This window comes from Apodemus sylvaticus, chromosome 3, assembly GCF_947179515.1.
Source record: "Apodemus sylvaticus chromosome 3, mApoSyl1.1, whole genome shotgun sequence".
Lineage (NCBI taxonomy): Eukaryota > Metazoa > Chordata > Mammalia > Rodentia > Muridae > Apodemus > Apodemus sylvaticus.
This window is the reverse complement of record NC_067474.1, coordinates 165848934-165875671: the sequence shown is the minus strand read 5'-3', so window position 1 is coordinate 165875671 and position 26738 is coordinate 165848934. Positions and strand designations below refer to the sequence as shown.

General features: G+C 52.5%; 2 protein-coding genes across 15 annotated transcripts in view; one reads left to right on the top strand and one right to left on the bottom strand.

Moving 5' to 3' along the window:
• Positions 1-204: 204 nt before the first annotated feature.
• On the top strand, positions 205-16129 carry Slc45a1 (solute carrier family 45 member 1). Of its 4 annotated transcripts, none has more exons than XM_052175761.1 (8): positions 205-601; positions 1117-1209; positions 2098-2322; positions 6840-7576; positions 10790-10943; positions 12744-12920; positions 14385-14590; positions 15863-16129. In XM_052175761.1, exons 1-8 carry the CDS (start codon positions 205-207, stop codon positions 16127-16129), a joined length of 2256 nt encoding a protein of 751 aa, XP_052031721.1. The 4 variants fall into 4 exon arrangements, with proteins under 4 accessions (XP_052031721.1, XP_052031720.1, XP_052031723.1 ...); XM_052175760.1 differs by having other exon boundaries at positions 12720-12920; XM_052175763.1 differs by lacking the exon at positions 1117-1209.
• A 6686-nt stretch (positions 16130-22815) lies between these two features.
• Rere (arginine-glutamic acid dipeptide repeats) overlaps positions 22816-26738 on the bottom strand; it is a 332839-nt gene continuing 328916 nt past the window's right edge. For 7 of the 11 annotated variants that reach the window (XM_052178233.1, XM_052178236.1, XM_052178242.1 and 4 more), the window contains 3 exons: positions 26202-26348; positions 25517-25721; positions 22816-25286 (listed from right to left, as the gene is read on the bottom strand). In XM_052178233.1, coding sequence (XP_052034193.1) covers positions 25253-25286; positions 25517-25721; positions 26202-26348 — 386 coding nt within the window. In that variant the 3' untranslated portion in view covers positions 22816-25252. The remainder of the gene's footprint in view (positions 25287-25516; positions 25722-26201; positions 26349-26738) is intronic. The other 4 variants (XM_052178237.1, XM_052178238.1, XM_052178239.1 and 1 more) reach the window with 1 other exon arrangement.

Sequence of the window (26738 nt, the reverse complement as noted above, 5' to 3'; positions counted from 1 at the left end):
GACTCTGTTTGGGGGACAGAATGCTGGGGTTGGGAAGACAGGCAGAATGGACTCTAAAGTATTCAGTGCAAACTCAATTTTCCCCAAGTGGATGGCAAGTGGAAGGGGCTCATGGGAAAGATGGCTGCTCCACGCAGGCCTCTGAAGTAACTATTGTCCCCACATGGGCTTCCCTCACAGCAACGCCCACCATCCCTGCCTACGATGATCCCCCCAGCAAGCAGCACCCCTCCGGAAGAGGCCCTCATCCCCAGTGTGGCTCCTCAGGACTTCTGGAGGTCTCCCATCTCCAGCTACTCAGGGTCCGTGACACGACACATCAGCCACCGGGCCAACAACTTCAAACGCCACCCTAAGAGGAGGAAGTACATTCGGCCCTCTCCACCCCCACCCCCCAACACCCCATGTCCCATCGAGCTGGTGGACTTTGGGGACTTGCACCCGCAGAGGACCTTTTGGGAACTGCTCTTCAATGGCTGCATTCTGTTTGGTATCGAGTTCAGCTACGCCATGGAGACCGCGTACGTGACTCCGGTCCTCCTGCAGATGGGCCTGCCTGATCAGCTCTACAGCCTAGTGTGGTTCATCAGCCCCATCCTTGGTGAGCCCCGATGGTGGACGGCCTCTGGAAATCTCCGGAAGCTTCCAGAAGCCTCTGCTGAAGGAGCTTGAGGGACCTGAGGGGACAAGGGAGGAGCTAAGTTCCACTCCTTAGTATGGGGCTGTGGGAAGACACAGGTATGGCCGGTCTCATCCAGAATTCTACGTTCCTTGATTTGTACTGGAGGGTAGCACAGGCATTTACCATCATATTATCTCACAGTGCAGAATCTGAGCTCTGAAATGGATGAAACTTGGGTGGGGGGCAGCACCAGGATTCCCAAGGAAGGTCACGGGGCTCGGTGTCTTGTACAGTCCGTAGAGAGCAGGCCTGGGTAGCTCAGGACCGCAGCGCAGGCTCCTGCCGCCAGCCCTGATCTTGTTGTGGTAATGTTTCAGCGCCTTGGGATGTTTGCTTGTGCGCATGCACGCACCGGCACCTTGGGAGTGTGTACTGCTGCGGCGTCCCCATGGGTCCCCGAGCCTTGGCAATAACACCCGCCTGCTCTGTTTCAGGATTCTTGCTGCAGCCTCTGCTGGGCGCCTGGAGTGACCGATGTACCTCAAGGTTTGGAAGGAGACGCCCTTTCATTCTTGTCTTGGCCATAGGTCTGTTGTTTGGCATGGAAATAAAACAGAAGGAAAGAAAGAAACCAGGAAGGAGGGATGGGAGGGAGGGAGGGGGGGAGAGAAGATCAATTGCTTCGTTTTAGGAATGCTGAAACATCTTGAGCACAGGGCAGTGGTGGCGCACGCCTTTGATCCCAGCACTTGGGAGGCAGAGGCAGGCAGATTTCTGAGTTTGAGGCCAGCCTGGTCTACAGAGTGAGTTCCAGGATAGCCAGGGCTACACAGAGAAACCCTGTCTTGAAAAAGAAGAAGAAGAAGAGGAGGAGGAGAAGAAGAGAAGAAGAAGAAGAAGAAGAAGAAGAAGAAGAAGAAGAAGAAGAAGAAGAAGAAGAAGAAGAAGAAGAAGAAGAAGAAGAAGAAGAAGAAGAAGAAGAAGAAGAACAGGCAATTCTCAGGCCCAACCTTGCCTGAGTCAACACTAAGAAAAAAGTCATTTAGCTTTTTGTTTGTTTTAATGAGCTAATAAAGTTCATCTTGAACTTGCTTGGCCTGATGGGATAAAAGCCCTGAGTGGGAGAACTCTGCATGTCTGTGGGCAACTCCCACAGACTCTTCTTTTTAAAAACAAAAAAAAAACAAGGTTTATTTATTTATTTTATGTATGTGAGTATACTGAAGCTGTCTTCAGACACACCAGAAGAGGGCATCAAATCCCATTAAAGATGACTGTGAGCCACCACGTGGTTGCTGGGAATTGAACCTAAGACCTATGGAAGAGCTGTCAGTGCTCTTAAGCGCTGAGCCGTCTCTCCAGCCCCACACTGCAAGCTTCTCTTTAAGTTGTCAGTCTCAACCTAGGAAGTGAGCCGGTGGGGACAGAGAAGGAAGGCTCCATGTTCCCTGGTGACTTTGTCTCTCTGTTTCCAGGGGCACTGCTGGGCCTTTCGCTCCTGCTCAATGGAAGGGACATCGGTATGGCCCTGGCTGACACAGCCACCAACCACAAGTGGGGCATTCTGCTGACGGTGTGCGGGGTGGTGCTGATGGACTTCAGTGCAGACTCAGCAGACAACCCGAGCCACGCCTACATGATGGACGTGTGCGGCCCGGTGGACCAGGACCGAGGCCTGAACATCCACGCCCTGATGGCGGGTGAGTACTCCTCCCGCAGCTGCATGGGGTTCAGACGTTGCCCTGAGGGGCTCCTTCTTTACCTCGGAATCTAAAGATAAGTCGATGAAGTTCAAATATATAGGCCAGCGATCCCACCGGGGAGAGAGCTGATTCCTGCCAGCCGCCCCCTGACCTCCACATCAACACACACCACACCCCAGAATAAATAAACAAGTAGAAAACGCTTACCTTGGAACTGGGGGCGGAGCGTAGTTGGTAGAGTCCTTGCCTGGCATGCACACCCCAGGGTTCACGGAACTCTATAAACTAAGTTTGGTGCACACCTGTAATCCCAGCATTTAGGAGGTAGAGACTAAGTAAGTAAGTAAATACAGCCATCGTGTGGTGTACACCTTTAATCTCAGCACTCAAGAAACATGCAGATCTCTCTGAGTTCCAGACCGATGGTCTACATATCGGATTCTAGGTCAGCCAGGGTTACACAGTGAGACCCTGTCTCTAATAAATAAGCCAGTAAACTGTCCCAAAGGCACTGGGTGTCGGAGGAGCTGGAGAGAAGTCCAAGAAGTTAAAACCTGTTACTGCTCTTTCAAAGAAGCAGCTCCCAGCACCCACACGACTGTCTGTGGCTCCCGCTCCTGTTGTTCTTCCTGCCTCTGTGGGCATCTGTACAAATGCACTGAATACCCACCACACACACACACACACACACACACACACACACACACTCACACTAATACACACATGCACACATACATACACACACACTCATACATACTCATACACACATGTACACACACACACTCATACATACTCATACACACATGTACACACATACACACACATATACACTGATACACACACCTACACAGACACAGACAGATCTGTGTCACACACAGACACAACCATACAGACATGCACGTACACACACACTCATATACACAGAGACACCCACATACGCATACAGACACACACATTCATACACAGAGACACACACATACACATGCATATACAGATGCACATATACACAGATACAGACACATACATACACACACATATATACAGATACACATACCTACGTTGACCCAGACACACACATCTACACAGACAGACGCACACATACACCTTCACAGACACACACATACACATGTACACACACAGAAACAACCACACAGAGACACATACACACACATACTCATACACACATACACAGACACACTCATACACACACAGACACACGCATACACACATACCTGCACACATACACAGACACACACACTCATACACACATACACTCAGACACATACACACACAGACACACATATACATACACACACAGACACACACAATTTTGAAATAAGTAGTATGTATTTTTTAAGACTTGAGAAGGCCAGGAATGAATAGCGAATGGCTCCTGAGGCCTTCTGACTCCATCAACTGTCCCTGCCCCGCCTTGTTTACCCCTTTCTGCTTAAAGACATAGTTAACACACGCTGAACAGACCTCGTGGAACATTAGACAAGACTCGGGTACTTTAGATGGTGAAAACCTTAGTGCTGGGCTGGAGAGATGGCTCAGAGGCTAAGAGCACTGACTCCTTTTCTGAAGGTCCTGAGTTCAAATCCCAGCAACCACATGGTGGCTCATAACCATCTGTAATGATATCTGACGCCCTCTTCTGGGGTATCTGAAGACAGCTACAATGTAATTACATATAACAATATATAAATCTTTAAAAAATATCCTTTAAAAAGAAAAAAAAAACCTTAGTGCTTTTATTGTTGCAACCAAACACCATAACCAAAAAGCAAGTTGGGAGAAAAGGGTTTATTGGGCTTACACATCCACGCTGCCGTCCGTCCGTCCGTCCATCCATCCATCCATCCATCCATCCATCCATCCGTCACCAAAGGAGGTCAGGCAGGAGCCTGGAGGCCGTGGCTGATGTGGAGGGTGCTGCCTCCTGGCTTGATCTTTATGGCTTGTTCAGATGTTTTTTTTTTTTTATAGCCCTGGCTGTCCTGGAACTCACTCTGTAGACCAGGCTGGCCTCGAACTCAGAGATCCACCTGCCTCTGCCTCCCAAGTGCTGGGTTCAGCTGTTTTCTAATAGAACCCAGGACCCCCCCCCCCCCCCCCCGATGCAGGCACCAATGGTCAGGGTCCTCCCCCATCAGTCACTAAGTAAGAAAATGCCACACAGGCTTGCCTGCAGCCTGATCTTATGGAAGATTTCCTCAGTCAAGGTTTCTTCCTCTCAGATGACTATTGTTTGTGTCGAGTTGGCATGATTTTCCCAGCACAATGCAGGAGAATCCATGGACATGCAGGAAATGAGGTGCAGAGCAGGCCTGGCAAAAGACTGAGGTCACCCCGTGCCACCTCACGTCTGGGGCAAGTCAGCCTTTGTCTGTCCTGGGGATATTCTTGAGTGACAGTAAACAAACAAACAAACAAACAAAAAAGCCTCAAGAACTAGCTTAGCCCGGCAGTGGGGGCGCACCCTTTATTTCCCAGCACTTGGGAGGCAGAGGCAGGTGGATTTCTGAGTTCAAGGCCAGCCTGGTGTATGGAGTGAGTTCCAGGAGCTACACAGAGAAACCCGGTCTCAAAAAAACAAAACAAAACAAAACAAACAAACAAACAAAAAAGGAACTAGCTTGAGGTTATTAACAAACTGTTTTGAGTAGGTGGGCTCCTAAATATAACCCAAATACATGTGCTCAGTGACAAGAGAAGTGTCCCTACCGAAGTCAGGCAGGAACAAGGCAGGAATACCCTGACCCCACAATGTGATTGTGCTGAGACAGTGGCAAGGGGCAGGAGGTCAGCTCTGTCACACTGTGTGACAGCACCTACTAAGACTTCCCAGGATGTACCTAGAAGCAGTGCAGGAACTCAGCGGGATGCTGGGGGCTCAGCATTCCATGCCAGCGTCAGGGCTGGGGCGTTGACTCAGTGGCAGAGCCCTCGCCTAGATGCCCAAGGCTGGAGGTTCGATCCTAGAGACATGGACAGAATAAAAGAGAACAGGCATCTGTGTGTGGTGACCGTGCCGCAGAACCTGGGGAGGCAGAGGCAGAGGATCATGGGAGTTCAAGCCCGGCTGCTCTACATAGTCAGTCCCAGGGTGGCCAGGCCTGCTTGGCCAGACTATCTTAAAACAAGGTCCATTCAAATGGCTCTGAGGGTGAAGAGGCCTGTCACTCAGCCTGACAAGCTGAGTCTGATCCCCCGGAACCCACAGGGCGGAAGGAGAACCAACCGCTGCAGGCTGTCCTCTGACCCCCGCGGGTACACTGTGGTATGCATCCACCTTGCCCCCAACACACATACCGAAATTAATAAAAATGTACTTTAAATGTTTTAATTAAATAGGAGCAACAACAATCTAGAAACCTCCGTGTTTTTCTAAACAAAAACACTCATAACAAAATGATAGGAAAGAAAAAGAACCCCATTTAAAATAGCACTTTAGGGAGGCGGTGAGACGGCTCAGTGGTTAGGGGCACTGGTTGCTCTTGCAGAGGATCTGGGCTCACAACACACATGACCTCAGTTCTAGGGCATCCGACGCCCTCTTCTGGCCTCCACAGCCTCCACGTGCACACGTGGTGTGCATAAACTCAAGCAGGCTCACAAACATACACATAAAACAAGAGTAAACAAATAAAAATCTTAAAAATAGAGCCAGGTGTGTGTGTGTGTGTGTGTGTGTGTGGTGATGCACACATCTAATGCCGGCACCTGGGAGGCTGTCCCAGAGGCAGGAGATTTCACTGAGTGTGAGGCCAGCCTGGTCTATAGAGTGAGCCGGGGCAACATATATAAGTAATATATTAATTTTAAAATAAAATTAAAAATTAAAAAGCTCTACCTGAAACCTACCCTTGTTTAAGGGCTGCAAATCTTTGATGGCTCTTCTAAAAGATGAATCAAAAGCCAATAGTAGGACCCCATATTAACCCGTGCGATGACGCTTTGGGTAAAGACACTTCCTGCCAAGCCTAATGACTCCGGTTCCCATGAGCCCTCCTCAGAGGGGACTTTCCTCATGGTGGCCACCCACAAGGATGATCGGGGACATACTTGTGCACACACTGGCTTGGATGTTGAAGATGAAGTCTTGCTGTGTTTGTGTTACCTGAAGCTCGGTGGGAATCCTGCATCGATGGGTCCAAACAGCAACCTCCGTGGTTCTAACAGTTCCTTTCAAACCGAGGGACAGGTTGGCGGTTTGTCCTGCTCCCTGCCCCAGAGCCAAGCGTCAAGGTTAATGTAGAAAAGAAAGAATCCAGTTGGCCCTGAGGATCCTGTAAGGGATACCCCGGGGGACTCGGGGAGCAGCTGCCCTTACATTTTCTGGGGTGCAGATGGGACAGATGCTTCGTGCGTCCTCGGATTGGACATTGCTACTTATGCTCTTCGAAGAAATGGCTCCACCTTTGCTCGGGGGGGGGGGGTGGGGGGTGGGGGGGTCCTCCTTGCCCTTGCCCGTCTGGGCAGGAGAACCCCAATCCCTTTTCTCTCCGCAGGTCTTGGGGGAGGCTTCGGCTATGTGGTCGGAGGCATCCACTGGGACAAGACCAGCTTCGGGAGGGCCCTGGGGGGTCAGCTCCGCGTCATCTACGTCTTCACGGCCATCACCCTCAGTGTCACCACTGTGCTGACCCTGATTAGCATCCCCGAGAGGCCCCTTCGGCCCCTGGGGGAGAAGAGGACAGCTATGAAGAGCCCAAGCCTCCCACTGCCCCCCTCCCCGCCTGTCCTGTTGGAGGAGGGAGCCGGCGACACTCTCCCCTCTGCCACTGCCACCAGCTTGTATGCGAGCTTCTCCAGCCCCATTTCACCACCCAGCCCGCTCACCCCCAAGTACGGCAGCTTCATCAGCAGGGACAGCTCCCTCACCGGCATCAATGAGTTCGCGTCGTCCTTTGGGACCTCCAACATAGACAGCGTGCTCATAGACTGTTTCACGGCGGGCCACGACAACTACCTGGCTCTCCCCAGCAGTGTCCCGAGGCAGGCCATCAGTGTCAGCTTTCCCCGGGCCCCCGATGGCTTCTACCGCCAGGAGAGGGCGCTGGAGAGGCGAGAGGGACCCCTGACCTTGGGCTCCGACGGAGATGTGCTAAGGGTAGGCTCTCTGGACACGTCAAAGCCGCGGGCCTCGGGGATTCTGAAAAGGCCCCAGACCTTGGCTCTCCCGGACGTGGCTGCAGGAAATGGCCCTGAAACCAGCAGAAGAAGGAACGTGACCTTCAGCCAACAGGTAAAAGCAAATAGATGTCCGGTGGGTGGGGGTGGGGAGGCAAGGATACGGTGGTCTCCACAGGGGGTCCCTGGCCATAGGCTGGGAGCTGAGAGACCGCAGACAGCTAGCGAGCAGACTCTCAGGAGAGAGCGGCAATAAGCCAGCTAGCTCATTTAACTAAGGCTATTCAGACATTGGGGGCTGAGTAGGGCTTTCAGGGCTGGGGTGCTGGGGATGCCTCATTTGCATAAGGAGGAATTCCAGGTGCTGCTGGACATGACCTTGTAAGAGGAGAGGAAGTTTAACCTGGCTATCCAGATATGTGACCTCCAGTGGGGGCAAAGGTCAGAGCACAGGGTTCCATGTGTCGGACATGTGAGACTGGGGAGCAGTCCGACTCCTGCCGATCCCAGAAGGAGAAGATTTCCAGGGTTTGAACACGCCTCGACCCCACTCTCGCTCCAGGCCTGCTCCCCCCACTCCAATCAAAGCTCTCCAGCCCCACAACTGCCCACAGGGGCCTTGTGAATGCGGTGCCAACGTATCTGAGCCTTGAGGGAAGATCTAACATCATGGCAGGCCGCGGTGTCTCTGGGACCTCCCCAGTGTGAGCAGTCGCTCCTACTCATGTCTGACACTAGCTGACCCTGAAGGGCTGCACGCCCGGGGGTGTCTTCTGCAGAGGGACAGAACCTTCCGGAAGGCTGCTTGAGGTACCTTTAGTATGTGTCAGATTGGCCACGAGGCTGTGGCTGCTTCTGGAGGTTGCTTTCAGAGCTGCAGCTGGCCCAGGGCTTGCCTTGCAAGTGTGACGGCCAGAGTCGAAGACAGGTGACAGAACACCTGAGGGTGTCCTCTGGCCTCAACGTGTGCATACGTGCACCAGTATCCATGTGTGCTCATGTTCACAGAGAGACAGACAGATGGACGGACGGATGGACAGACAGATGACAGAGAATGACAGACAGACAGATGGATGACGGTGGGGTTGGGGGGAGAGAGCACAGAGCACCCATCACCTGGAGGAGGAGGCTCCTTTAAATAAAAGCAAGACTGTCCTCTTATCTAGGTAGACACTCTGTGCTTTTGGTCTCAGGACCCTCACAGGAAGAGAGATTGGGAACGCAGGGTTTCCAGGTCGCCGCCCTATGAAGCATCTCACTGCACAGGTCCCTCCAGGGAGGTTGTTCAGGAGCCAGGAAGACTGGAGCATGACCCAGTGAGACACTCTGCTCAGGCCACAGATGCCCCTGCCTGGCCCAGCCAGGTCTACCGCCTCTCCTGGAGGCGGGTCCTGCAGTGAGCCGCTGCTCCTCCTCCCGCTGCTCCTCCCTCTGCTCCTCCCAGGGAGGAGTGCCCAGGTCGCTGGCGTGTTCAGCCTGCTGTTTCCAGAGGCAGTGTTTCCTGACTGCACAGGTCAAGGGCTGGCTGTCTTCATTTTGACGACATCAAGTAGCTTCTCTGGCCCTTGGTCAAGTGGAGTGGATTAGTTCACAAAACGCAGGGGATCCCATCGCCCCCTTTTCTAATTTCCTCCCAGCTTCCATTCTGTCAACAGTGTGGTTTTGGGAATAAGTTCTTTGAAAACAGTAAAAATTGGACTGGAGAGACGGCTCAGCGGTTGAGAGCACTGGCTGCCCTTCCAGAGGACCGGGGTTCAGTTCCCAGCATCCACACAGTGCTCACAATTGTCTATCATCCAGTTCCAGAAGATATAACGCCCTCACACAGACATGCATGCAGGCAGCACACCAATGCACAGATAGATGGATGGACGGACGGACGGACGGACGGACGGACAAAGAAGATAGTTAAAATCCGTGGGCTAAAGGCGGGGCTGTACCTCAGCTGGCAGACAGTTCCAATTCAGTTTTTGGCTCCCCAGCCACAGGGTGGGCTGGGTGTGTGTGCAACCCCAGCACCCGGGAGCTTGACAAGACTGTTTTTGGGGTTTTGTTTTGTTTTGTTTTAAGTAAGCTAAGTATGAACACAGCCAGGTTCGGATTCAGGTTACCTGATGCTTTTAGCTGTCGTCTGCCCACGGGTGTGATAACAAGCTTCGTTGGTATGGCTGCTCTGGGGACCAGAACTACAGACTCCCTACTTCCTTTTCCCACAAAGATAGTCTGGTGCACACAGTGCCACCGCCCCCGGCCAGAGCACCCCTTCCTCGCCCTCCTCCCCTCCCTCTCCTCCCCTCCCCCTCTAACCCCTCCTCCCCTCTTCCTTTCCCTCCCCCCTCTCCTCTCCTCTCCCCTCCTCCTCCCCTTCCCCCTCCTCCCGCTCCTCCCCCTCCTTCTCCATACTGCTCAGCTCTGGGACTAGTTCCCACTGGAGCCTGCCCTTCCTATCCAGGCAAGGCGCTGGGGAGCAGAAGCTCATTTCCGAAAGGCTGACAGCAATGGCAGTGGCCTGCGGTGCCCATCCAGTGCCATCCAGTGCCATCCAGTGGCATCCAGTGCCGGGCCTCTCCTCTCACTGTGCTGACAGTGGGGTGCCTGTGCTCAGGAGGAGCCCCTTGGGGGATGAGGTGTCCTCTGACACGGCTGGCTGGCCTCCATGTGGCAGGAGACCCACCTGTGCAGAGAGGGCTTTATGCTGGTCACCCTGAAGAAAGTTTTCACAGCCTTCTCTCACAGGGAAAAAACAGTGAGAAGTGGCTGGGCTACAACTGATCTACGCTTCACGCTTCACGTGCGTGTGCATGTACACACGTAGCACATAGATGTGGAGATGTGGCAGTCAGAGGTCAACTTTGGGTCTGCTTCAGACTCATAACTTCCTCTTTCTTTCTTTCCTTCTTTCTTTCTTCTCTGAGACAGGGTTTCTCTGTGTAACCCTGGCTGTCCTGGAACTCACTCTGTAGACCTACTTTTTTGAGGGATTTTTTTCCCTCTGTGTGCATGTCCCGTGTGTGTGTGTGTGTGCGTGTGCGTGTGCATGTGCGTGTGCGTGTGCGTGTGCGTGTGTGTGTGTGTGTGTGACTCTCTCTCTGTCACACACACACACACCATGTCCACATAATACATACATGCATACAATGATAATAATATTTATTGGATATTTATTATAATTATTATTATTAAAAGACTGTAAGTTAAAAAGGACAGAGGTCCCTCCAGTGTGTGCTGTGGGCGGTGTGTGTTGTGCTGCTTCTCAGCATACCCTGTCACACACTCTGTGGGGTGTAGGTCCAATGGCTCTGACTTGGTGTCTGTGGCACTGTTGCAGGTCGCAAACATCCTCCTGAACGGCGTCAAGTATGAGAGCGAGCTGACCGGCTCCAGCGAGCAGTCGGAGCAGCCGCTGTCTCTGCGGCGTCTCTGCTCCACCATCTACAACATGCCCAAGGCGCTGCGCAACCTCTGTGTCAATCACTTTCTGGGTAAGCCATGGGGCCCTGGTCTGCGTGAGATGGGGTGCAGCTGGGGTGCTGCGTGTGCGGAGAATGGACACAGAGCCCCACGTCTCGGGGCTTTTCATAGTCCTTAGTCTCCCAGCGAAGAACAAGGGTGGAGCGTGGGCCTGGCAGCTGCCCTGGGGGCTCTGCTCCAAGTTAAGCGATGAACTCCACTTCCTGGAATATCATCGCTCGATGCTCGTGGGTGCATGCAGACCTCCCGCCCACCCGCAGACTTCCCGCCCACCCACAGACCTCCCGCCCACCCGCAGACTTCCCGCCCACCCACAGACCTGATGGCAACTGCTGAACCGCCACAGCTTTGATTTTTATTCATTTGTTGTTGAAGGTCTGGGGGTGATAGGATTTGTAGTGAGTTAGGGAGGGGCCTGCACAGGCAAGACTTAAGAACAGCCTGAACCTTTCCCACAGAGTGATCCTGCAGGATATCCCAGATAAAGTAAAAACCAAAAAAAAAAAAAAACCAAAAAAAAAAAAAAAAAGTCGGGTGGTGGTGGCACACGCCTGTAATCCCAGCACTCTGTGAGGCAGAGGCAGGCAGATTTCTGAGTTCGAAGCCAGCCTGGTCTACAAAGTGAGTTCCAGGACAGCCAGGGCTACACAGAGAAACCCTGTCTCGAAAAACCAAAAAAAAAAAAAAAAAAAAAAAAGTCAAAATCATAGATGGCGCCCAAAACCTAGGCGACAGGACAGGCTTATGCCAGCAAGGCTGAGATAGGGACAGGGATACCCAGCCCAGAGAAGGTGAAATGTGTCGGGGTGTATCTGTATCTGGATGCACTTTGCTGCTGTGGAAATGAGTTTAGTAACGTTTGATGGGCTAAAGATTTGGCTGGGTTGGTAGAGTCACCGGTGAAGTGGATTCTGTTCCCAGCACCACGCAAGCCATGGACGCCTAGAATTCCAGCCCTCGGCTGGTGCAGGAGGAGGGGAGCACAGTTTAAGGTCACTTTTGGCTGTCTAGCAAGTTCCATGCCCTCGTGTAACTTAAGACCCCTCCTCAAAATTAAATAATAACAGTAGGGGTGGGCTCAGACAGTACAGTGCTTGCCACTTAACACGGGGACCCGAGTCTGGCTCACGACCACCACCACTACCACCACCACCACCATCACCATAATCATCATCATTATAAGCAGGTGAATTGGTAGCACACATCTATAATGTCAGCCCTGGTAAGATGATAGCTAGCTCCCAACCATCTGTAATGGGATCTGGTGCTCTTCCTGGTGTGTCTAAAGAGAGCAGTGGTGTATTCACACACATAAATAAACCGTTTTTTTTTTTGTTTGTTTGTTTGCTTTTTCGAGACAGGGTTTCTCTGTGTAGCCCTGGCTGTCCTGGAACTCACTCTGTAGATCAGGCTGGCCTCGAACTCAGAAATCTGCCTGCCTCTGCCTCCCAAGTGCTGGGATTACAGGTGTGCGCCACCACTGCCCGGCTCATACATTAATCTTAAAAAAAGGAAAAAAAAAGAAAAAAATAACAAATTCCTATAGTTCTAGAAACCAAATTTCTCTCATTATGGAAACTCTCACCATTCAACCAAAATGGAGGCACTTTACAAAGGTCTGTGGCCCTGGCTAATGCGGCCCAGGCTGGCCTTGAACTCCCAACCTCCTTGCTCTAACTTTCTAAGCGCTGAAACCACAGGCGTGAGCCGCCAAGCCTGGATTTCCTGCATTACTAGCAAGAGTAGCAGAAGGAAGGGCGGGACCCCAGCCTTGGTGGCCTCCGCAGGTCACAGCCTTTGTCTTCCTCCAGGGTGGCTCTCTTTTGAGGGCATGCTGCTCTTTTACACGGACTTCATGGGCGAGGTGGTGTTTCAGGGCGACCCGAAGGCGCCGCACACGTCGGAAGCATATCAGAAGTACAACAGCGGCGTCACCATGGGCTGCTGGGGCATGTGCATCTACGCCTTCAGCGCTGCCCTCTACTCAGGTACCGCCTGCCTGCCTGCCGCGCAAGTCCCTAGCTGCTGCTGGGCCTAGCAGCTGTACTGACTGGACCCAGGGCAGATGCCCGGGTGCGGAGGCCAATCCTGTGAGTGTCAGGCCTCCCAGAAGGGACATGGCTAGACTGTGCAGACCATGGGTTCACACACACAGCAAAGCCTGGGACAGTCCACGGGCCCCATGACGGCCGGTATGTGGCCTGCTAACTCCAGTCTTAGCACGAGGCTTTGTAGAACACAAGGGTCAGCAGCAGCGGCCTGGGAAGGGGGCTAGCAGACGTCGAGGACCAACCATCGAGTGGTGACATGGGTGGCAAAAAGAAGCAGGAGCGTTGAGTGCAGGGTGGCCGGTATCCGCCGCCTGAGTCGACCATGAGGGTATGCTTCTGGGTGACCCCAGGACAGGGCTGGGCTGACGTGTGACACTCCAGTCTTCTGGGATCTTAGGGTGAAAGGCCAGGCAGCAGCAGACATTTCCAGATTCTGAGGCCAAGGTGGCTCTGTTGACATTTCTCAGCAGAGCCCAGTGGTCCCAAGGCAGTCGTGGTGTTAAAGGGACTTGGCATGGGGTGCACACGTCAGAGTTCCCATGTGCCATGAAAACAAGCAAACAAAAGCTGCTTTATTGGTTTTCTTTTTTAAGTCATTTAAAAATACAAAGCAGCTTCAGCTGGAGAGATGGCTCAGCGGTTAAGAATGCTGACTGCTCTTCCAGAGGTCCTGAGTTCAAATCCTGACAACTACATGATGGCTCCCAACCATCTGTAATGAGATCCTATGGCCTCTTATGGTTTCTGAAGACAGTGACAGTGTACTCATAAAATAGATAAATCTTAAAACAAAACAAGATGTAGCTCTTGGTGGAGAGATTACTTGGCACTTACAAGGTCCTGGGCCCCCATGGATCACACACATCACAGCGTGACTTCTTGCCTTCCCTGCCAGGTCCAGATGAACAGAGGGTGTTACAGGCTAGGGTATAGCTCAGGGCAATAGTCTGTGTATGTGCTTAGCATGTTTGAAGCTGAGTTCAGTCCCCAGAAACCCCAAAACTAGATGCTAGTCTCACTTGTGTGCCCCTGGGTGAGTACTTTGCGGGCACCGGGCCCCCAGCCAGTGGCCTTCTGTTGTACTTAGCCCGTTGGCCAGCCTTGATGAAGGTGACACCCAGCCCAGCTGAGGGGAAGACTAGCTCTCATCCCCAAGGTTTAGCCTAAGATCCCACCATTCTGTGCCCCTCGGGAGTCTCCGCAGAGGCCCCAGGCCCTCATGGGGCAGATGTGAACGAAGACACCCCAGGTCTGGCTCTACCATGCAGCAGGCCTGCAGGGGTGTCTTCCCTTTGTAGCCAGGGACAAGCCGCCTGCCATGCTGGTTCCCTCTCCCCAGGAGAGGTGGAGCAGGGAAGGGGCCTGGCGACCGGACTCAGCCTTTGCCCTGCCCGCCCGCAGCTCTCCTGGAGAAACTGGAGGAGTGTCTGAGCGTCCGCACCCTCTACTTCATCGCCTACCTCTCCTTCGGCCTGGGCACCGGCTTGGCCACGCTCTCCAGGAACCTGTATGTGGTCCTGGCCCTCTGCGCCACCTACGGCATCCTGTTCTCCACGCTCTGCACCCTGCCCTACTCGCTGCTCTGTGATTACTACCAGAGTAAGAAGGTGGGTACGGTCGCCGCTCGCTTCTTAGGGGCAACTTAGTGGAGAGCTGTCCAGTATGAACTGCGAGCCCTTTGTCTGGAAACGGACATTATCTAGGCAGAGGGCGACAGTTCTGTTTTCTTTTTCTTGTTTGTTTTTTTTTTGTTGTTGTTGTTGTTGTTTTTGAGACAGGGTTTCTCTGTGTATCCCTGGCTGTCCTGGAACTCTCTCTGTAGACCAGGCTGGCCTCGAACTCAGAAATGCGCCTGCCTCTGCCGCCCAAGTGCTGGGATTAAAGGCGTGTGCCACCACTGCCCTGTAGGGCGACAGTTCTGAACAGAGGGAGCCATTCTGAGTGTGTCCCCTCTGCTCTTGCAGCTGCCCGGGCAGCTGCTGGTACCTGACTACCTTTAGAGGCTACATCCAAGCTACGTACCACTCTGAACGGGTTCCTTCTTAACATAGCGGTTCAAGGCTGGGTCTAGAGAGATGGAAGGGAAGGAGGGTACCCTGGGCTAGGCTCGGGCCACCATTTTAACCCACAGGAGGGTTTTTAGGTTTTAAGTGGAATGGATGTGGAAGACTTATACCTAACAAGGAAAACGAAGAGGGTTGTTTTATTTAGCCCAGATATTTACTATTGGTGTGTGTGTGTGTGTGTATGTGTATGTGTGTGTGTGTGTGTGTGTGTGTGTGTGTGTGTATGTGGGAACCACTCATGTGTGCAGGTCAGAGGACAACTTCAGTGCAGTTGGTCTTCTCCTACCACCTGTATACAGGTAGGTTCTGCAGATTGCACTTAGGTTGTGAGGCAAGCCCCTGTACCTGCTGCGCCCCCTTGTTGGCCCCCAGCATGGGTTCTTTTTTGGCAGCTGCACTGAGATCAAATCCCCCCATAGACCTTTTGCCTTGGTTCCGTTGTCCCCAATAGTCCCATGTAGCTAAAGCTGCCCTCAACGTGGCTCTCCTGCCTCCTGCACTCCCTGCCTTGGTGCTGGGACTGTAAGCATGTGTGACCGACCTGCACAGTGACTCAGCTGGGCATGAATCAGGAGTTCATGGGCCCCAGAGTGAGTTTGAAGCCAGCTGGGGCTGTGAGAACCCATGTCAACAACTCAATAAAGTGGATGAAACATACGAACGGTACAACTCAGTGGCGTTGGACGTATCTGGACATTGGCTGACCCTTGCTTGGTCCTGTGCCTCCTGCCTGGTCTTCCTCAGCCCGGTCTTCCCCACTCCTACAGGGAGGTTGTGGCAGATTGTGACTGATGCGACTGTCTCCCCGGTCAGTTTGCAGGGTCCAGCGCAGACGGCACACGGCGTGGCATGGGAGTGGACATCTCGCTGCTTAGCTGCCAGTACTTTCTGGCTCAGATCCTTGTCTCCCTGGTCCTGGGGCCCCTGACCTCAGCTGTGGGCAGTGCCAACGGTGTGATGTACTTCTCCAGCCTCGTGTCCTTCCTCGGCTGCCTCTACTCCTCCCTGTGTGTCACCTACGAGATCCCCCCTGGTGATGCAGCGGACGAGGAGCGCCAGCCCCTCCTGCTGAATGTCTGACGTCTCAGAATCTCGACTTTGGACTTGAAGGTGGTCTGCTGCAGGCTGGCCACTGAGAAGCCAAAGGCCTTGGCCAGGCTTCCAGTGGGATGTAAATCCAGGCTAAATAAACATCGGCAGCAATCGTATCCAAGGGCTTGAGGCCACCTGGGCTGAGCTGTCCCCTCATCCTTGGGGATGGGGGTGGTGGTGGTGTAATGTGAAAATCATTTATCAAAAGTGAACATGCAATTCAGCTCTTAATGGTGTTTCTTTATCAAGGATGCTTTTGATATCACCCTGCTCCCGGAAGTGATAAAGCTGCCCTCAAAGTGGCTCCCCTGCCTCCCTCACTCCCTCGGTGTTGGGACTGTAAGAGCTTTGCGACAGTGTCTGTTGCATTTGCCATCTTAGGATACATAGCCCCCTGCCACAAAGGTTCATTTTGCCCAATGTGGGGGATGCATGCACCTCTGGTAACTGTGCCATATCCTTTGCACATTACATCAAGGCCATACAGTTTTGTGGGGTTTTTTTGTTGTTGTTGTTTGTTGGGGGGTAGGGTGGTGGATAGTATCATAACCATCCACCCATCATCAATCCATCCATCCATCCATCCATCATCAATCCATCCATCTATCCATCAATCCACCCACCATCCATCCATCCTTGTATCTATCTATCATCAATCCATCCATCCATGTATCTACCATCCACCATCCATCTGTCCACCATCCATCCATCCATCCACCCATCCATCCACTTGCTATATAGTTTGGGTCTGAAGGCTTGTTCCCCAGCCAACTGTGCAGTTGGGGAAGTCATGGAGTATTAAAAGGCGGGGCCTAGTGTGAGGAAGTTGGGTCATTAGGCACACCTTGGAAGGGGATAGTAAGATGGTGGCCTCTCCCTCTCTCTTTGCATCTTGCTGCCATTAGCTGGGGAGTTCCTCAGTTACACATCTCATGTGATATGTGGGGTCACCACAAGATCAATGCAACACGGACCATGGCCTAGGACCCAAGATAACAAAGGAAAATAAAACTTTTCTCATTTAAGCTAATCTCTTGGGCATACCATGCACTCACCCAGGCGATTCCAGTCAGTGCCCTGTGGGGGCTTGGTTGCAGTTCCTCAGGGAATATAAATGAATAAGACACCTCCCTCCACAGCTTGAAGACGGTGCTGTGAAGGTGAGTGGGGCAGGTATCTAGGCTGCTCTCTGGTGAGATGCTATCGGCCAGTGCCCTACAGAGAGGGGGCAATCTCTGAATGAGTCACTTGGCATGTCTGAGTGAGAACATGCCTCAGTGTGCCTTAGCTTGCTCAAGGCTCTCTTAGTGATGCCCCTGGGCCTCGCTCATCCTGCTGGTGATTAGTGGGGGAGAACTGGGGAAAGGGCGCCGGGGCACCTAGTGTACTGGGCGTGGCCTGGGGTTATGAGGCTCCCTAGTGCCTACAGTGCATGGTCTCTGGTCACATTGGTCTCGAGTTCACTGCCCAGTCCTCAAGGAGTGAGCATCGCCCCCACTGCCGCCTCCTTGGAGCTTATCAGCTTGCTCCGACCAGTTAGGGCCGGTTGAGCAGAAACTACCTGGCCTCTGTGGCAGGATTAAGCCACCTTTCCTTTGGCTTCACCCCCCTGGATCCTGGAAGGCAGAGCATCTATCTTCCTGTGGTTTTCCCTCCTGCTCTCCGGGCAACAGCCCAGCTCATGCCCAAACACCTCGGTACTCAGGCAACAGCAGGGGTCTGCTCCCATGGCCTCCTGTCTAACCTGGCCCCAGCCTGTACTCCGAGACCACGTCCTCCTATCCTGCCTCAGCATCAAGGCCACAGACACTCAGCCTGTGTTCAAGCACTGTCCATAAGTCAAGCCCTTTGCTCTGCCCATTAAGAACCCACAGTCCACTCGGACCCGTCTACACTGCTGTTCCCCTCAAGGTCCCCACCTTCCTATCCTTAAACTAGTGAGCCCTCTCTCTGCCTTCAAGTTCTGTCTTTGTACACTTTGTGCTTTAAAAAGTGTATGTGTGTGTCTGTGCGCACGTGGACGCACACTCTTGCTCTTGTGTGAGTGCAGGCTTCCAGGGACCCTCCTGTCTCTCTGCTTCTGCAGAGCTGGGATTAAAAGTACACACATCACAGCCATGTTCTCTGCGGGACCCAGGGCTCTAAAACAGATGTCTTTGTGGCAAGCGTTTCACCCGCGTTCCCGCCCCAGGCCCCACTCTGTGTTCTGAGCTACGTGAGGTCTCTGGGCCTTTTCTAAGTCACAGCTACCAGGGCCGCCTGGGCTCAGGCTTCCACTGACACCAGACATGTTTAGTTTTCTCCAGAATGTGTGTTGGACAGCTGCCTTCTGCTCTGGGTGGCTCCAGTCTGAAAGAGAACCGACTAGGGAAGCTGCAGCCAGCGTGAGCCTGTCAAATTCGGGCTCCTCTTCCGGGAACTCTCCATGCAGATGTAAACACATTGCTTTTCCACACAGGGGTGGGTGTCAGCCTCTTTCTTCCTGAAAGCTGGCTGTAGTCTGCACTGTTCCTGACCCAGGTTCGAACAGAGGTCAGGACTGCACTTCAGGCTTCCCCCAGCAGGGGGCAGTGGAGCAACCGAAGCAAGCAGAGAGCCCCAGAGCCCCACCCCCGGGTTGGCTTCCAGGCTCCACACTGTTTTCTAGTTCACTTTAGTGAATAGGTCAGTTCATAGAGAATGAGAAAGGTTTCTACCCTCTACCCAGCGCCCTTAAGACAGTCCTCATGGAGACTACCAAAACTAAAGCCATGCTGTTAAAAATGGAAGCTACCCTCGTCCTGTGCATCTCAGAAGTGCGCCATCCTAAGTACCCATGATGCCTCTGCTTGGCATCGAGGATGGATGCCTTGGTGCTCGGTAGCTTTTTTTCTTTTTTCCAGAGCTGAGGACTGAACCCAGGGCCTTGCAGTTACTAGGCAGGTGCTCTACCACTGAGCTAAATCCCTAACCCCAACTTAGTAGCTTTCTACTGTGCCTTGGCCACCAAAGGCACCAAAGGATATTAGGGACGTGGCCAGCTGGCACCCTAACAGCCATTGTATTGGGCTGTTAGGCATCATGGGAACAAGAGGCGGGTTCTCTTAAACACGCCAGAGCTCACATGTCCTGGGTCCACAGGCTTTTTTTAGTTCAACGCTTATGTGCTAGGTTTCATATACCATGCTTGAAGTCCTTTTCCCCGGGGTGAACAGGTAAGAGCATCTGAGGGCAGGGCCAGGGTACCTTCTGGGCACACAAGAGCCCTCACGGCAGAGCTGCTCAGAGATTCTTGAATGTTGGTTTCTGGGCCCAAGATTCTTGGAAGCTACCCATAACTCAGTACCCACAGAGGATTCCCAGCGTGAGCCTCACACTGTGGAAACTGGTCTGTCATCACGGCGTTTGGAGGCATAATCAGCTGTCTACACTGAAGGTGGAGGGAGGGAAGGAGTGGGGACAAAGGGCAGGAACGAGAGACCAATTTCCTCTCCACTTACTGGGTGCCACAGTGCATGCCCTGCGGACACATCAGAGAAAGCGAGGGAAAGAACTTCCTGTTTGAAGATGAGTCTTTATCCCGGTTGCAATACTACGAGGGCCAGGCCTCCCTGAGCGAGTCAGCATTGTCATCTTTTCAAACCTTTCCCAGTTGCCCCTTGACGTAGAAACCACCTCCCTAGCTGCTGCACATACCATCCCAGCCATAGCCTGGTCACAGGGTGGCCCAGAGGACAGCCGTCCAGCTTTGTAGCCACTGCCACCTGGTGGCTAGGATCAGAAGTAACTTCTGTTCTGTAGTGGACTGGAGCTGAGCCCTGGCTGAAGGGAGAGGAGCAGAGTGGCATCAGGATGCCAGGCATGGAGCCCCGTGTCCCTAGTTGAGTCAGACGGCCTCACTGCAAGCTCCTTGTGGGCTGCTAAGAACGGCTCAGTGCATAGAGTGCTTGCCTGTCCAGCGTGAGGAGGACTCAGAGGCCCAGACCCCATGTCAGTGCTGTGTGTGTGGTGGCTCACACGTAATAAATACTACCACACATGAGGAAGCAGGCGACAGAATCTCTGCATTGAGTGACTAGCCTTGTCTCCGTGTTTAAAGAAGAAAGCCACTGAGAAAGACTGTGGTATCAGCTCTGGGCCTCCACCTATGCCCTGCCCCCCACGCCCTCTGGAAGTCCTGGAACGGGTACCTCCCAATACTGTGAGAGCTAAGGCGCAGACACCTGATGCCCAGAAAGGGAGTCGCCTTCCCGACCGACCCATGCTGTACCCCAGGCTCCTACTCTGGCTGCCATACCCCGCAGCACGAACCCATCCACTTGCACAGCTAGCTGCATGGCTTGCCTCCCTGACCCTCTCTGATGGGCACTTCCTCTGGTATGGGAACTAATTTGCTCCCAGTTAACTGAGTAACAAGATCGGTTGATTTCAAAGCAGTGGGTTCAGGAACACACCTGGCCCTCCCAAGGCTGACCAGGCAACTGAAGGTGGTGGGTGTCTATTGGTAACCTACGCCCGGCTGGTGAGCGCTCATGCTTCTGAGGAAGAGATCTGGCTCTCATTGTAGTTTGCATGCACAATTGCACAACGCCTCTGACTAGTCTGGATGCTGCCGGCTACACCTGGGAGGGCATTGATGATCACTCTTGAGAAGTGATCTAAGTTTACCCAGTGCTATCTCCACGCTCTCCCTCAGCAGAGCTCATAGGGATGCTTATCAACAGGGAAGCTAGGTACCAGACTATGCTGGTGTAGGCTGAGGCCCGGACCTCCCACCATATCAAGTCATTTGGTTGGCCCGTGTGCAATGACCAGAATGGGGCTGCCGGGCCTCCGTCCCCAGGCAGAGGATCTACTTCTGAAACAAACAGGCTTGGGGAACCATGGGGGCCATCGCTGGAGAGGCTGCAAGAAGAGCTGGCCTGAGCAGGGGTGGGCCCTGCCTTGGATAAGTGGCAGCACAGATGACCTCATGGCCACACCCTGCTTAAGTGAACGCTAGTAGACACTTGTAAAAACTGGACACTGGTGCATCCTGCTTCAGAACTGCATCCAGAAAGATTCCTGAAAACCTCTGAACTTTTATTCCATGTACATGAGTATACTGTAGCTGTCTTCAGATACACCAGAAGGTGGCATCGGATGCCCATTATGGTTGTGAGCCACCATGTACTTGCTGGGATTTGAACTCGGGACCTCTGGAAGAGCAGTCAGTGCTCTTAACTGCTGAGTCTCTCCAGCCCACCTCTGAATTCTTATCACAAGTTGTTGTTGTAACAAGTGTCAACTGTCATAAACTAGCTACTTCACGGTGCAACCGACTCTCTCCCCCTCGTCCCCTCCCACTCCCTAGTCTCCAGCGACACCTGTCCTTACCTTCTTCTACAGGACTCATTCTTAGCTCTACTCCATCAGAACGTGCGCATCCCTTCTTCCCAGTCTGCTCTATGTCACCTAAGTCCGCAGGCTTTGTTCAGGTTGCTTCAAACGAGATTTCATTTTGATTTATGACCCAGTAGTTTCCCGCAGCCTATGTATGTGATGTTACATACACACACATCTCCTTGTTAGTATACTGTCCAGCTAGCGAGCACTGTGGCTACTGTGCATGTCACGAATACGTGTTTGTGGGTTCCGCTGGCCTCTATTTTTTGCTCATCTACCCACAGTACTGAAGTCATGGAGGGGGTCATAGAGCAGTTTTGCTTTAGCCTTACTAAGTAGCTTGCTGGCTGATCCTTGGATCTTAACATGTGAGGACCAACGTGTCTGCTCCCTGGCCTCACCCCGAGCTGCTCAAGGGCTGTCAATGCACACACTGCTTCCTCCTCCCAAGTGGGCCACACCTGACCCACACTGTCCTAGGCCTTCCTCCTTGGCAGGCAGCTTCGCAATAGACTCTCTGGGCTGTTCTTGTTCCGATTCTTGAAACATATGGCTTTAATACAGAAACTTTCAGGAGACATCATCTCTGGGCATCAAAAGCCACAACAGGCTTCCACCAGGTCCTGGTCTCTGGTGACCACATCCACACTTACAGGAGATCCAGTGTACAGTCTCCGGGAGAAATCCGACACAATGGTTCTCGGCAGACCTCATACTGTGACCCTTTTATATAGTTTCTCAAGTTATGGTGAATGACTCACCCTCCCAACACACACACCATAAAATTTCTTTGCTACTTCCTAACTGTAATTTTACTGATACATATTATACTGTAACTATCTGAGGAGCAGGATATCTGATTTATTTGCCACCCCTCTAAAAAGGTTGTTCAACTCCCAAAGGGGTCATGAACCACTCACCTACAGGGTCTGTGGCACCCTGAATCTGGAAAATGCTGGAGGTGGCTCCAACCTCTCCTCAGCAGGCAGGGATTCTTCCCTGTACTCCTAATTGTATGGGTTGAGTGGCGGTGGACATGGGTGGCAATGTTTTGTTTTCATAGACCAAGGGGATTGGCTAAGGCAGCTTTTCCTCCCAGACAGCAGACCTGTCTCTAGAAGCTCCAGGTTAAGCAGGCCTGGCATCAAGGAGCACCGGGCTCTCCCCAGCGGCCATCTGCAGTGCCCTTACCCACTCTCTCCAGGGCCCATCTCTAGAACCTACCCTTCCCTACCCACACTCCCAGTTCGTTCCCAGTGCCCCATCCACCCTCCAGAACGAGACAGTGCACTGGCCAACACACACGGTGCTGTAGTGTAGCTTGGTTTTATTTATGTCCACAAATATTTCAAAAAAATTACAAAATACTCAAATGGAGAGAACACAGAAGTCACGATTTTCTGGGTGTCTACTGTTCACACTGTGTCATCTCATGGCAAACTACTCATATATACACTTAGCTCCAAGATCTAAAGAAATGCAGCGATCAGAATGTCCGCTTGCTCCACTGCAGTGAGACATGAATGAAGCTCAACTTTGACGACACTGAACGAGGTGCATACAGAACACGGAAAGCAAACCCAAACTTCAAGTGAAAGCCAGGGAAATCCAAAAGGAAGCCAAGAGGCCCGGGGCCTCCAAAACAAACTGTGGTCAGTCAGGGAGGAAATGGAGACTCAGCGCTTTACCTCGGGACCGGGGAGAAACCCAAAACTAACAAGGAAACACTTCCAGACAGACTTCAAGTACAGACTTCAAAGTACTTCACTCTTTCTCTTTGGAAATGGGTACTAGAGAGGAAATAAAGGTTTAACTGATCAGCAGACTCAGTTAAAAGGGGAAGGAGGTGGTGGCACGGGACAGAAAGGACCTGCCTGTGCAGAGCCTGTGGGGGTCTTCCTCAGGCCAGAGGGCTGCAGGGCAGGCCATCTGCAGGGCATGTCACCACCCCCAGAAGAAGAAATGCCTTCAATGCCAAGGCGGCCAGAACGTTTGATGACAAAGGGTTAATTTGAGCTTGCCTCCTATGAAGAACCAAAGTTATGGCAGAAATGGAATGAGAAAAAGAAAGTTAAAAAACAAAACAAAAAAGCTACAAACATTTCCAACAGACAAATGGGTCCTAGTTACCCAAGCACGGTTCAGGGAGCATGAGACCCTGCCACACCTGAGGCAGAGCCTGGCGCAGAACGGATGCCAGTTGAACCACAAGCTACATCTCTCCACAGGGCCAGGACACACCTCGCCTACCGACCCTCAGGATGGTCCCTGGCTAGCTGGTTGTTTCTAAATGCAACCATTGCATTCAAGAGTAGAAATGGCCCGTCCAAGGGAGTCCAAGTCCCAGATCTCTCTTCCACAGCTCTGGAAGGAGTGCCATCAGGGACACTGGGGCAGGAGTCAGTTCTGCCCAGCACTGCTCTGCTCTACATGGCCTGAGGAAGAGCGCTTCCCAGGGGAACCTGCTTCAACCAAGACTACCATTCCTATTCCAGGAGGAGAGGCAGGACACACAGGGCTTCTTAAGAGGAAGCCTGCTTCCTACACGGCCTACTTCACAGCCCTGAGCACAGGCCAGACTGACAATCATAGCAATCCTAGGGTGTCCCACTCAGAAGCCTCTCAGTCTGCGGCTGGTACAACTGGGCGTGGTGGACTCCAACATTGCTTTGGCAAGCACATGTTGTAGGTCTTTCATGTGCTGGGCACTGCATCATTTTCTTGGCCTTCCTAGAACATTTATGACAATTTATCTACAACAATCAAACATGTACAAAACTCTAAGAGAACTTATCATCAAACACAGATACATAAACATGCGCTTTCTATACCGGACACAGGACAGCAGGAACACCAGGGAACAGAGTCAACACTGAACCACTATGAATAAGGAAGGAGGCTCGCTCAAACACGCCTGCCACCGCACATGTGAGGGACAGACAAAAGCAAAATCAAAGCAGCAAAATAAAGAGCCTGTAACACTGTCCCTGCCAACCCTTGGATGCTCACTGCTGTGACCAAACCTAGTCCCAAGCTCCTGCCTGCTCAAAACTAGAAACGCCCATCTGTTCCCTTTAATTAAAGGGATAATTATATATAACTTTTTATTAAAAAATCAACTCTGTATTCTGTCAATAGCTGGTAGGAATTCACACTTTGTGACATGGCTGGAAAAAATAGATCAGAATAGTCGTCTGTGGAAAGAAAAAGACTTCTAAAATTATTTATTTACAGATGTAAAAAGCCATGCTGCAGAACTGTCTCAAATTATGAAGATCTCCTACAATGTATTAAAATAAAAGATTTTTTAAAAATTATAGCTCTTGGATTTCAAACTCATATGCCGCCTCTCTGCAAACCCCATGGGTTCCAGAGCCCATGTGCCTCAGTGTCTGCGCGCACAGTGAAGGGTGTGAACGGACTCTAGCACCTACTGAGAAATCAAGGAAAAGAGAACTAAAGCCAAACCCCAGGACCGCAGGTAAGTTTTCTGGGTGTCAGTCCAGCCCAGGACACATCAAGTTTCTGGGGGACTGTCATGCAGGGAGACCCAAACCAGTCTCAGGAAATCCTCTCAACAAACAAACACTATTATGCAGATGTGTTTTTAGTTGTGGTTTTTAAATATATAGAGAAATCTTTAGACGAATATTCCTCTTCGCTCTTGCAGCGCCTACTAGATGTGAAAGTCCTGTTTCTGCCCCCTAGAACTGGGGTTTCCACAGCCAGCATTAACAAATAAATAACTTATAACTGCTTGTCACCTTCTTTCTTCAGTCGACTGGTAAGAAAGGAGAAAATAAAAGAACGGACATCAGGACGTGTAGAGGGTGCAGGCAGGGAGCCCTCAGCTGCAGGCAGAGGCTGACCAATCTGCGCGTAGGCCCCACCCCACCTCAGTCCCTCACACAGCCAAGTCATGCTGGCATGCGCTCTTTCCTCTCAGAGAAAAGGGGGTGCCCGGTGCTTGCTCACAGGGACGGGTGGGTGGGAAGCCCGCTGTCACCTCACCTGTAGTAGTCCTCCTGACTTGGCAGATGGCCACCATGCATGTGTGGATGTCCGTGCAGCCACTGCTGCTCCATGGCCAGTCTCTGCAGCTCGGCTGACTGGGCATGCATGGCCTGAAGCTGGTGAGCTGCTGACATGGGGGGTGGGATAGCCCCAGGCAGGTCTCGGGGATAGGGGGTGCCTGCCAAGCGCAAAACAGGCTCTGCTACAAAAACAAGTCAAGGGAGCAGCCATGACCAGAGCAACCAAGACAGACCAGGAAGGGGCGAGCTCAGCAGAGCACGCACGCATGTACGCACGCATGTACTCACTCACTCACTCACTCACTCACTCACTCACTCACTCACTCAGCAAGGGAAGCTGAGCCAGCCCCTCCCAGGCTCTCCAGAGCTTCCCCAGGGATGGGCTGTTTAGCTGAGGCCCACAGGTCAGAAGGAAGGAGGCTTATACCATTGGCCCCTGACCTCACGCCCAGACCTCAGCCTGTCAGGTGCCTGCAGCCCAGGCAGCCCTGGTTGTTGCTAGGCTATTTGCTGTGCATTTATGGCCTCTGTACTTCAAACCCTGCCCAGCAGCCTACCTGCCTGTCCCCACCTATGTGCAGTTGGTAAAATGAAGACCTGTCGACCTGACTCAACCCCAGCTTCCATTTGGAACCCCATGTCCTCCTCCAGTGATTTCTTACCAAAAACTGGGTGGCGCAGCATCTCGTGCTCATGGGGGGGCTGTCCAAGTAGAGGATTGGGGAGGGTGCCCGGAGGGTAGGGGAAGCGAGCTAAGTGAGGGCCAGCAGTCAGGGGGTCAACCAGGGGATGAACTGGGCCTGCTGAACCTAAAAAAAAAAAGAAAGACACAGGTCCAGATGCAGCAGGTGCGTGGCTCTGGCGCGCCCTCTTTTCTGCGCCACTCACCGTGACTTCCCTGTCACCCAAGCTGGCTCTGGCTCATGAGGACTGGGAGTATCACCTGGCTGCAGAGTCCTGCCTGACCTCCTTTTTGGGGAGCACAACAGTAAGGCAGAGTGTGAAGTAGCTCAGCCCCAACCACCAGGCCTAAGACTGCTGAACACTGTGCATCCTTGAGAACCGAGCGACAGCCTCAGCTCAGCTCACAACGAATGCAGTTTCTCCTCTTCATCACAAGAAACCCATACCCACCCAGAATACTCACCCTGGGGGTCCTGTCCTGGGTCCCTGTGAGTGGCACTCTACTCCAGGCCCTG

Coding starts and splice junctions, on each gene's coding strand:
- Slc45a1 (XM_052175760.1), top strand. CDS start 205: ATGATCCCCCCAGCAAGCAGCACCCCTCCGGAAGAGGCCCTCATCCCC. Junction 7,577..10,789: donor ACGTGACCTTCAGCCAACAG/GTAAAAGCAAAT, acceptor GCACTGTTGCAG/GTCGCAAACATCCTCCTGAA. Junction 10,944..12,719: donor CTGTGTCAATCACTTTCTGG/GTAAGCCATGGG, acceptor TGGCCTCCGCAG/GTCACAGCCTTTGTCTTCCT.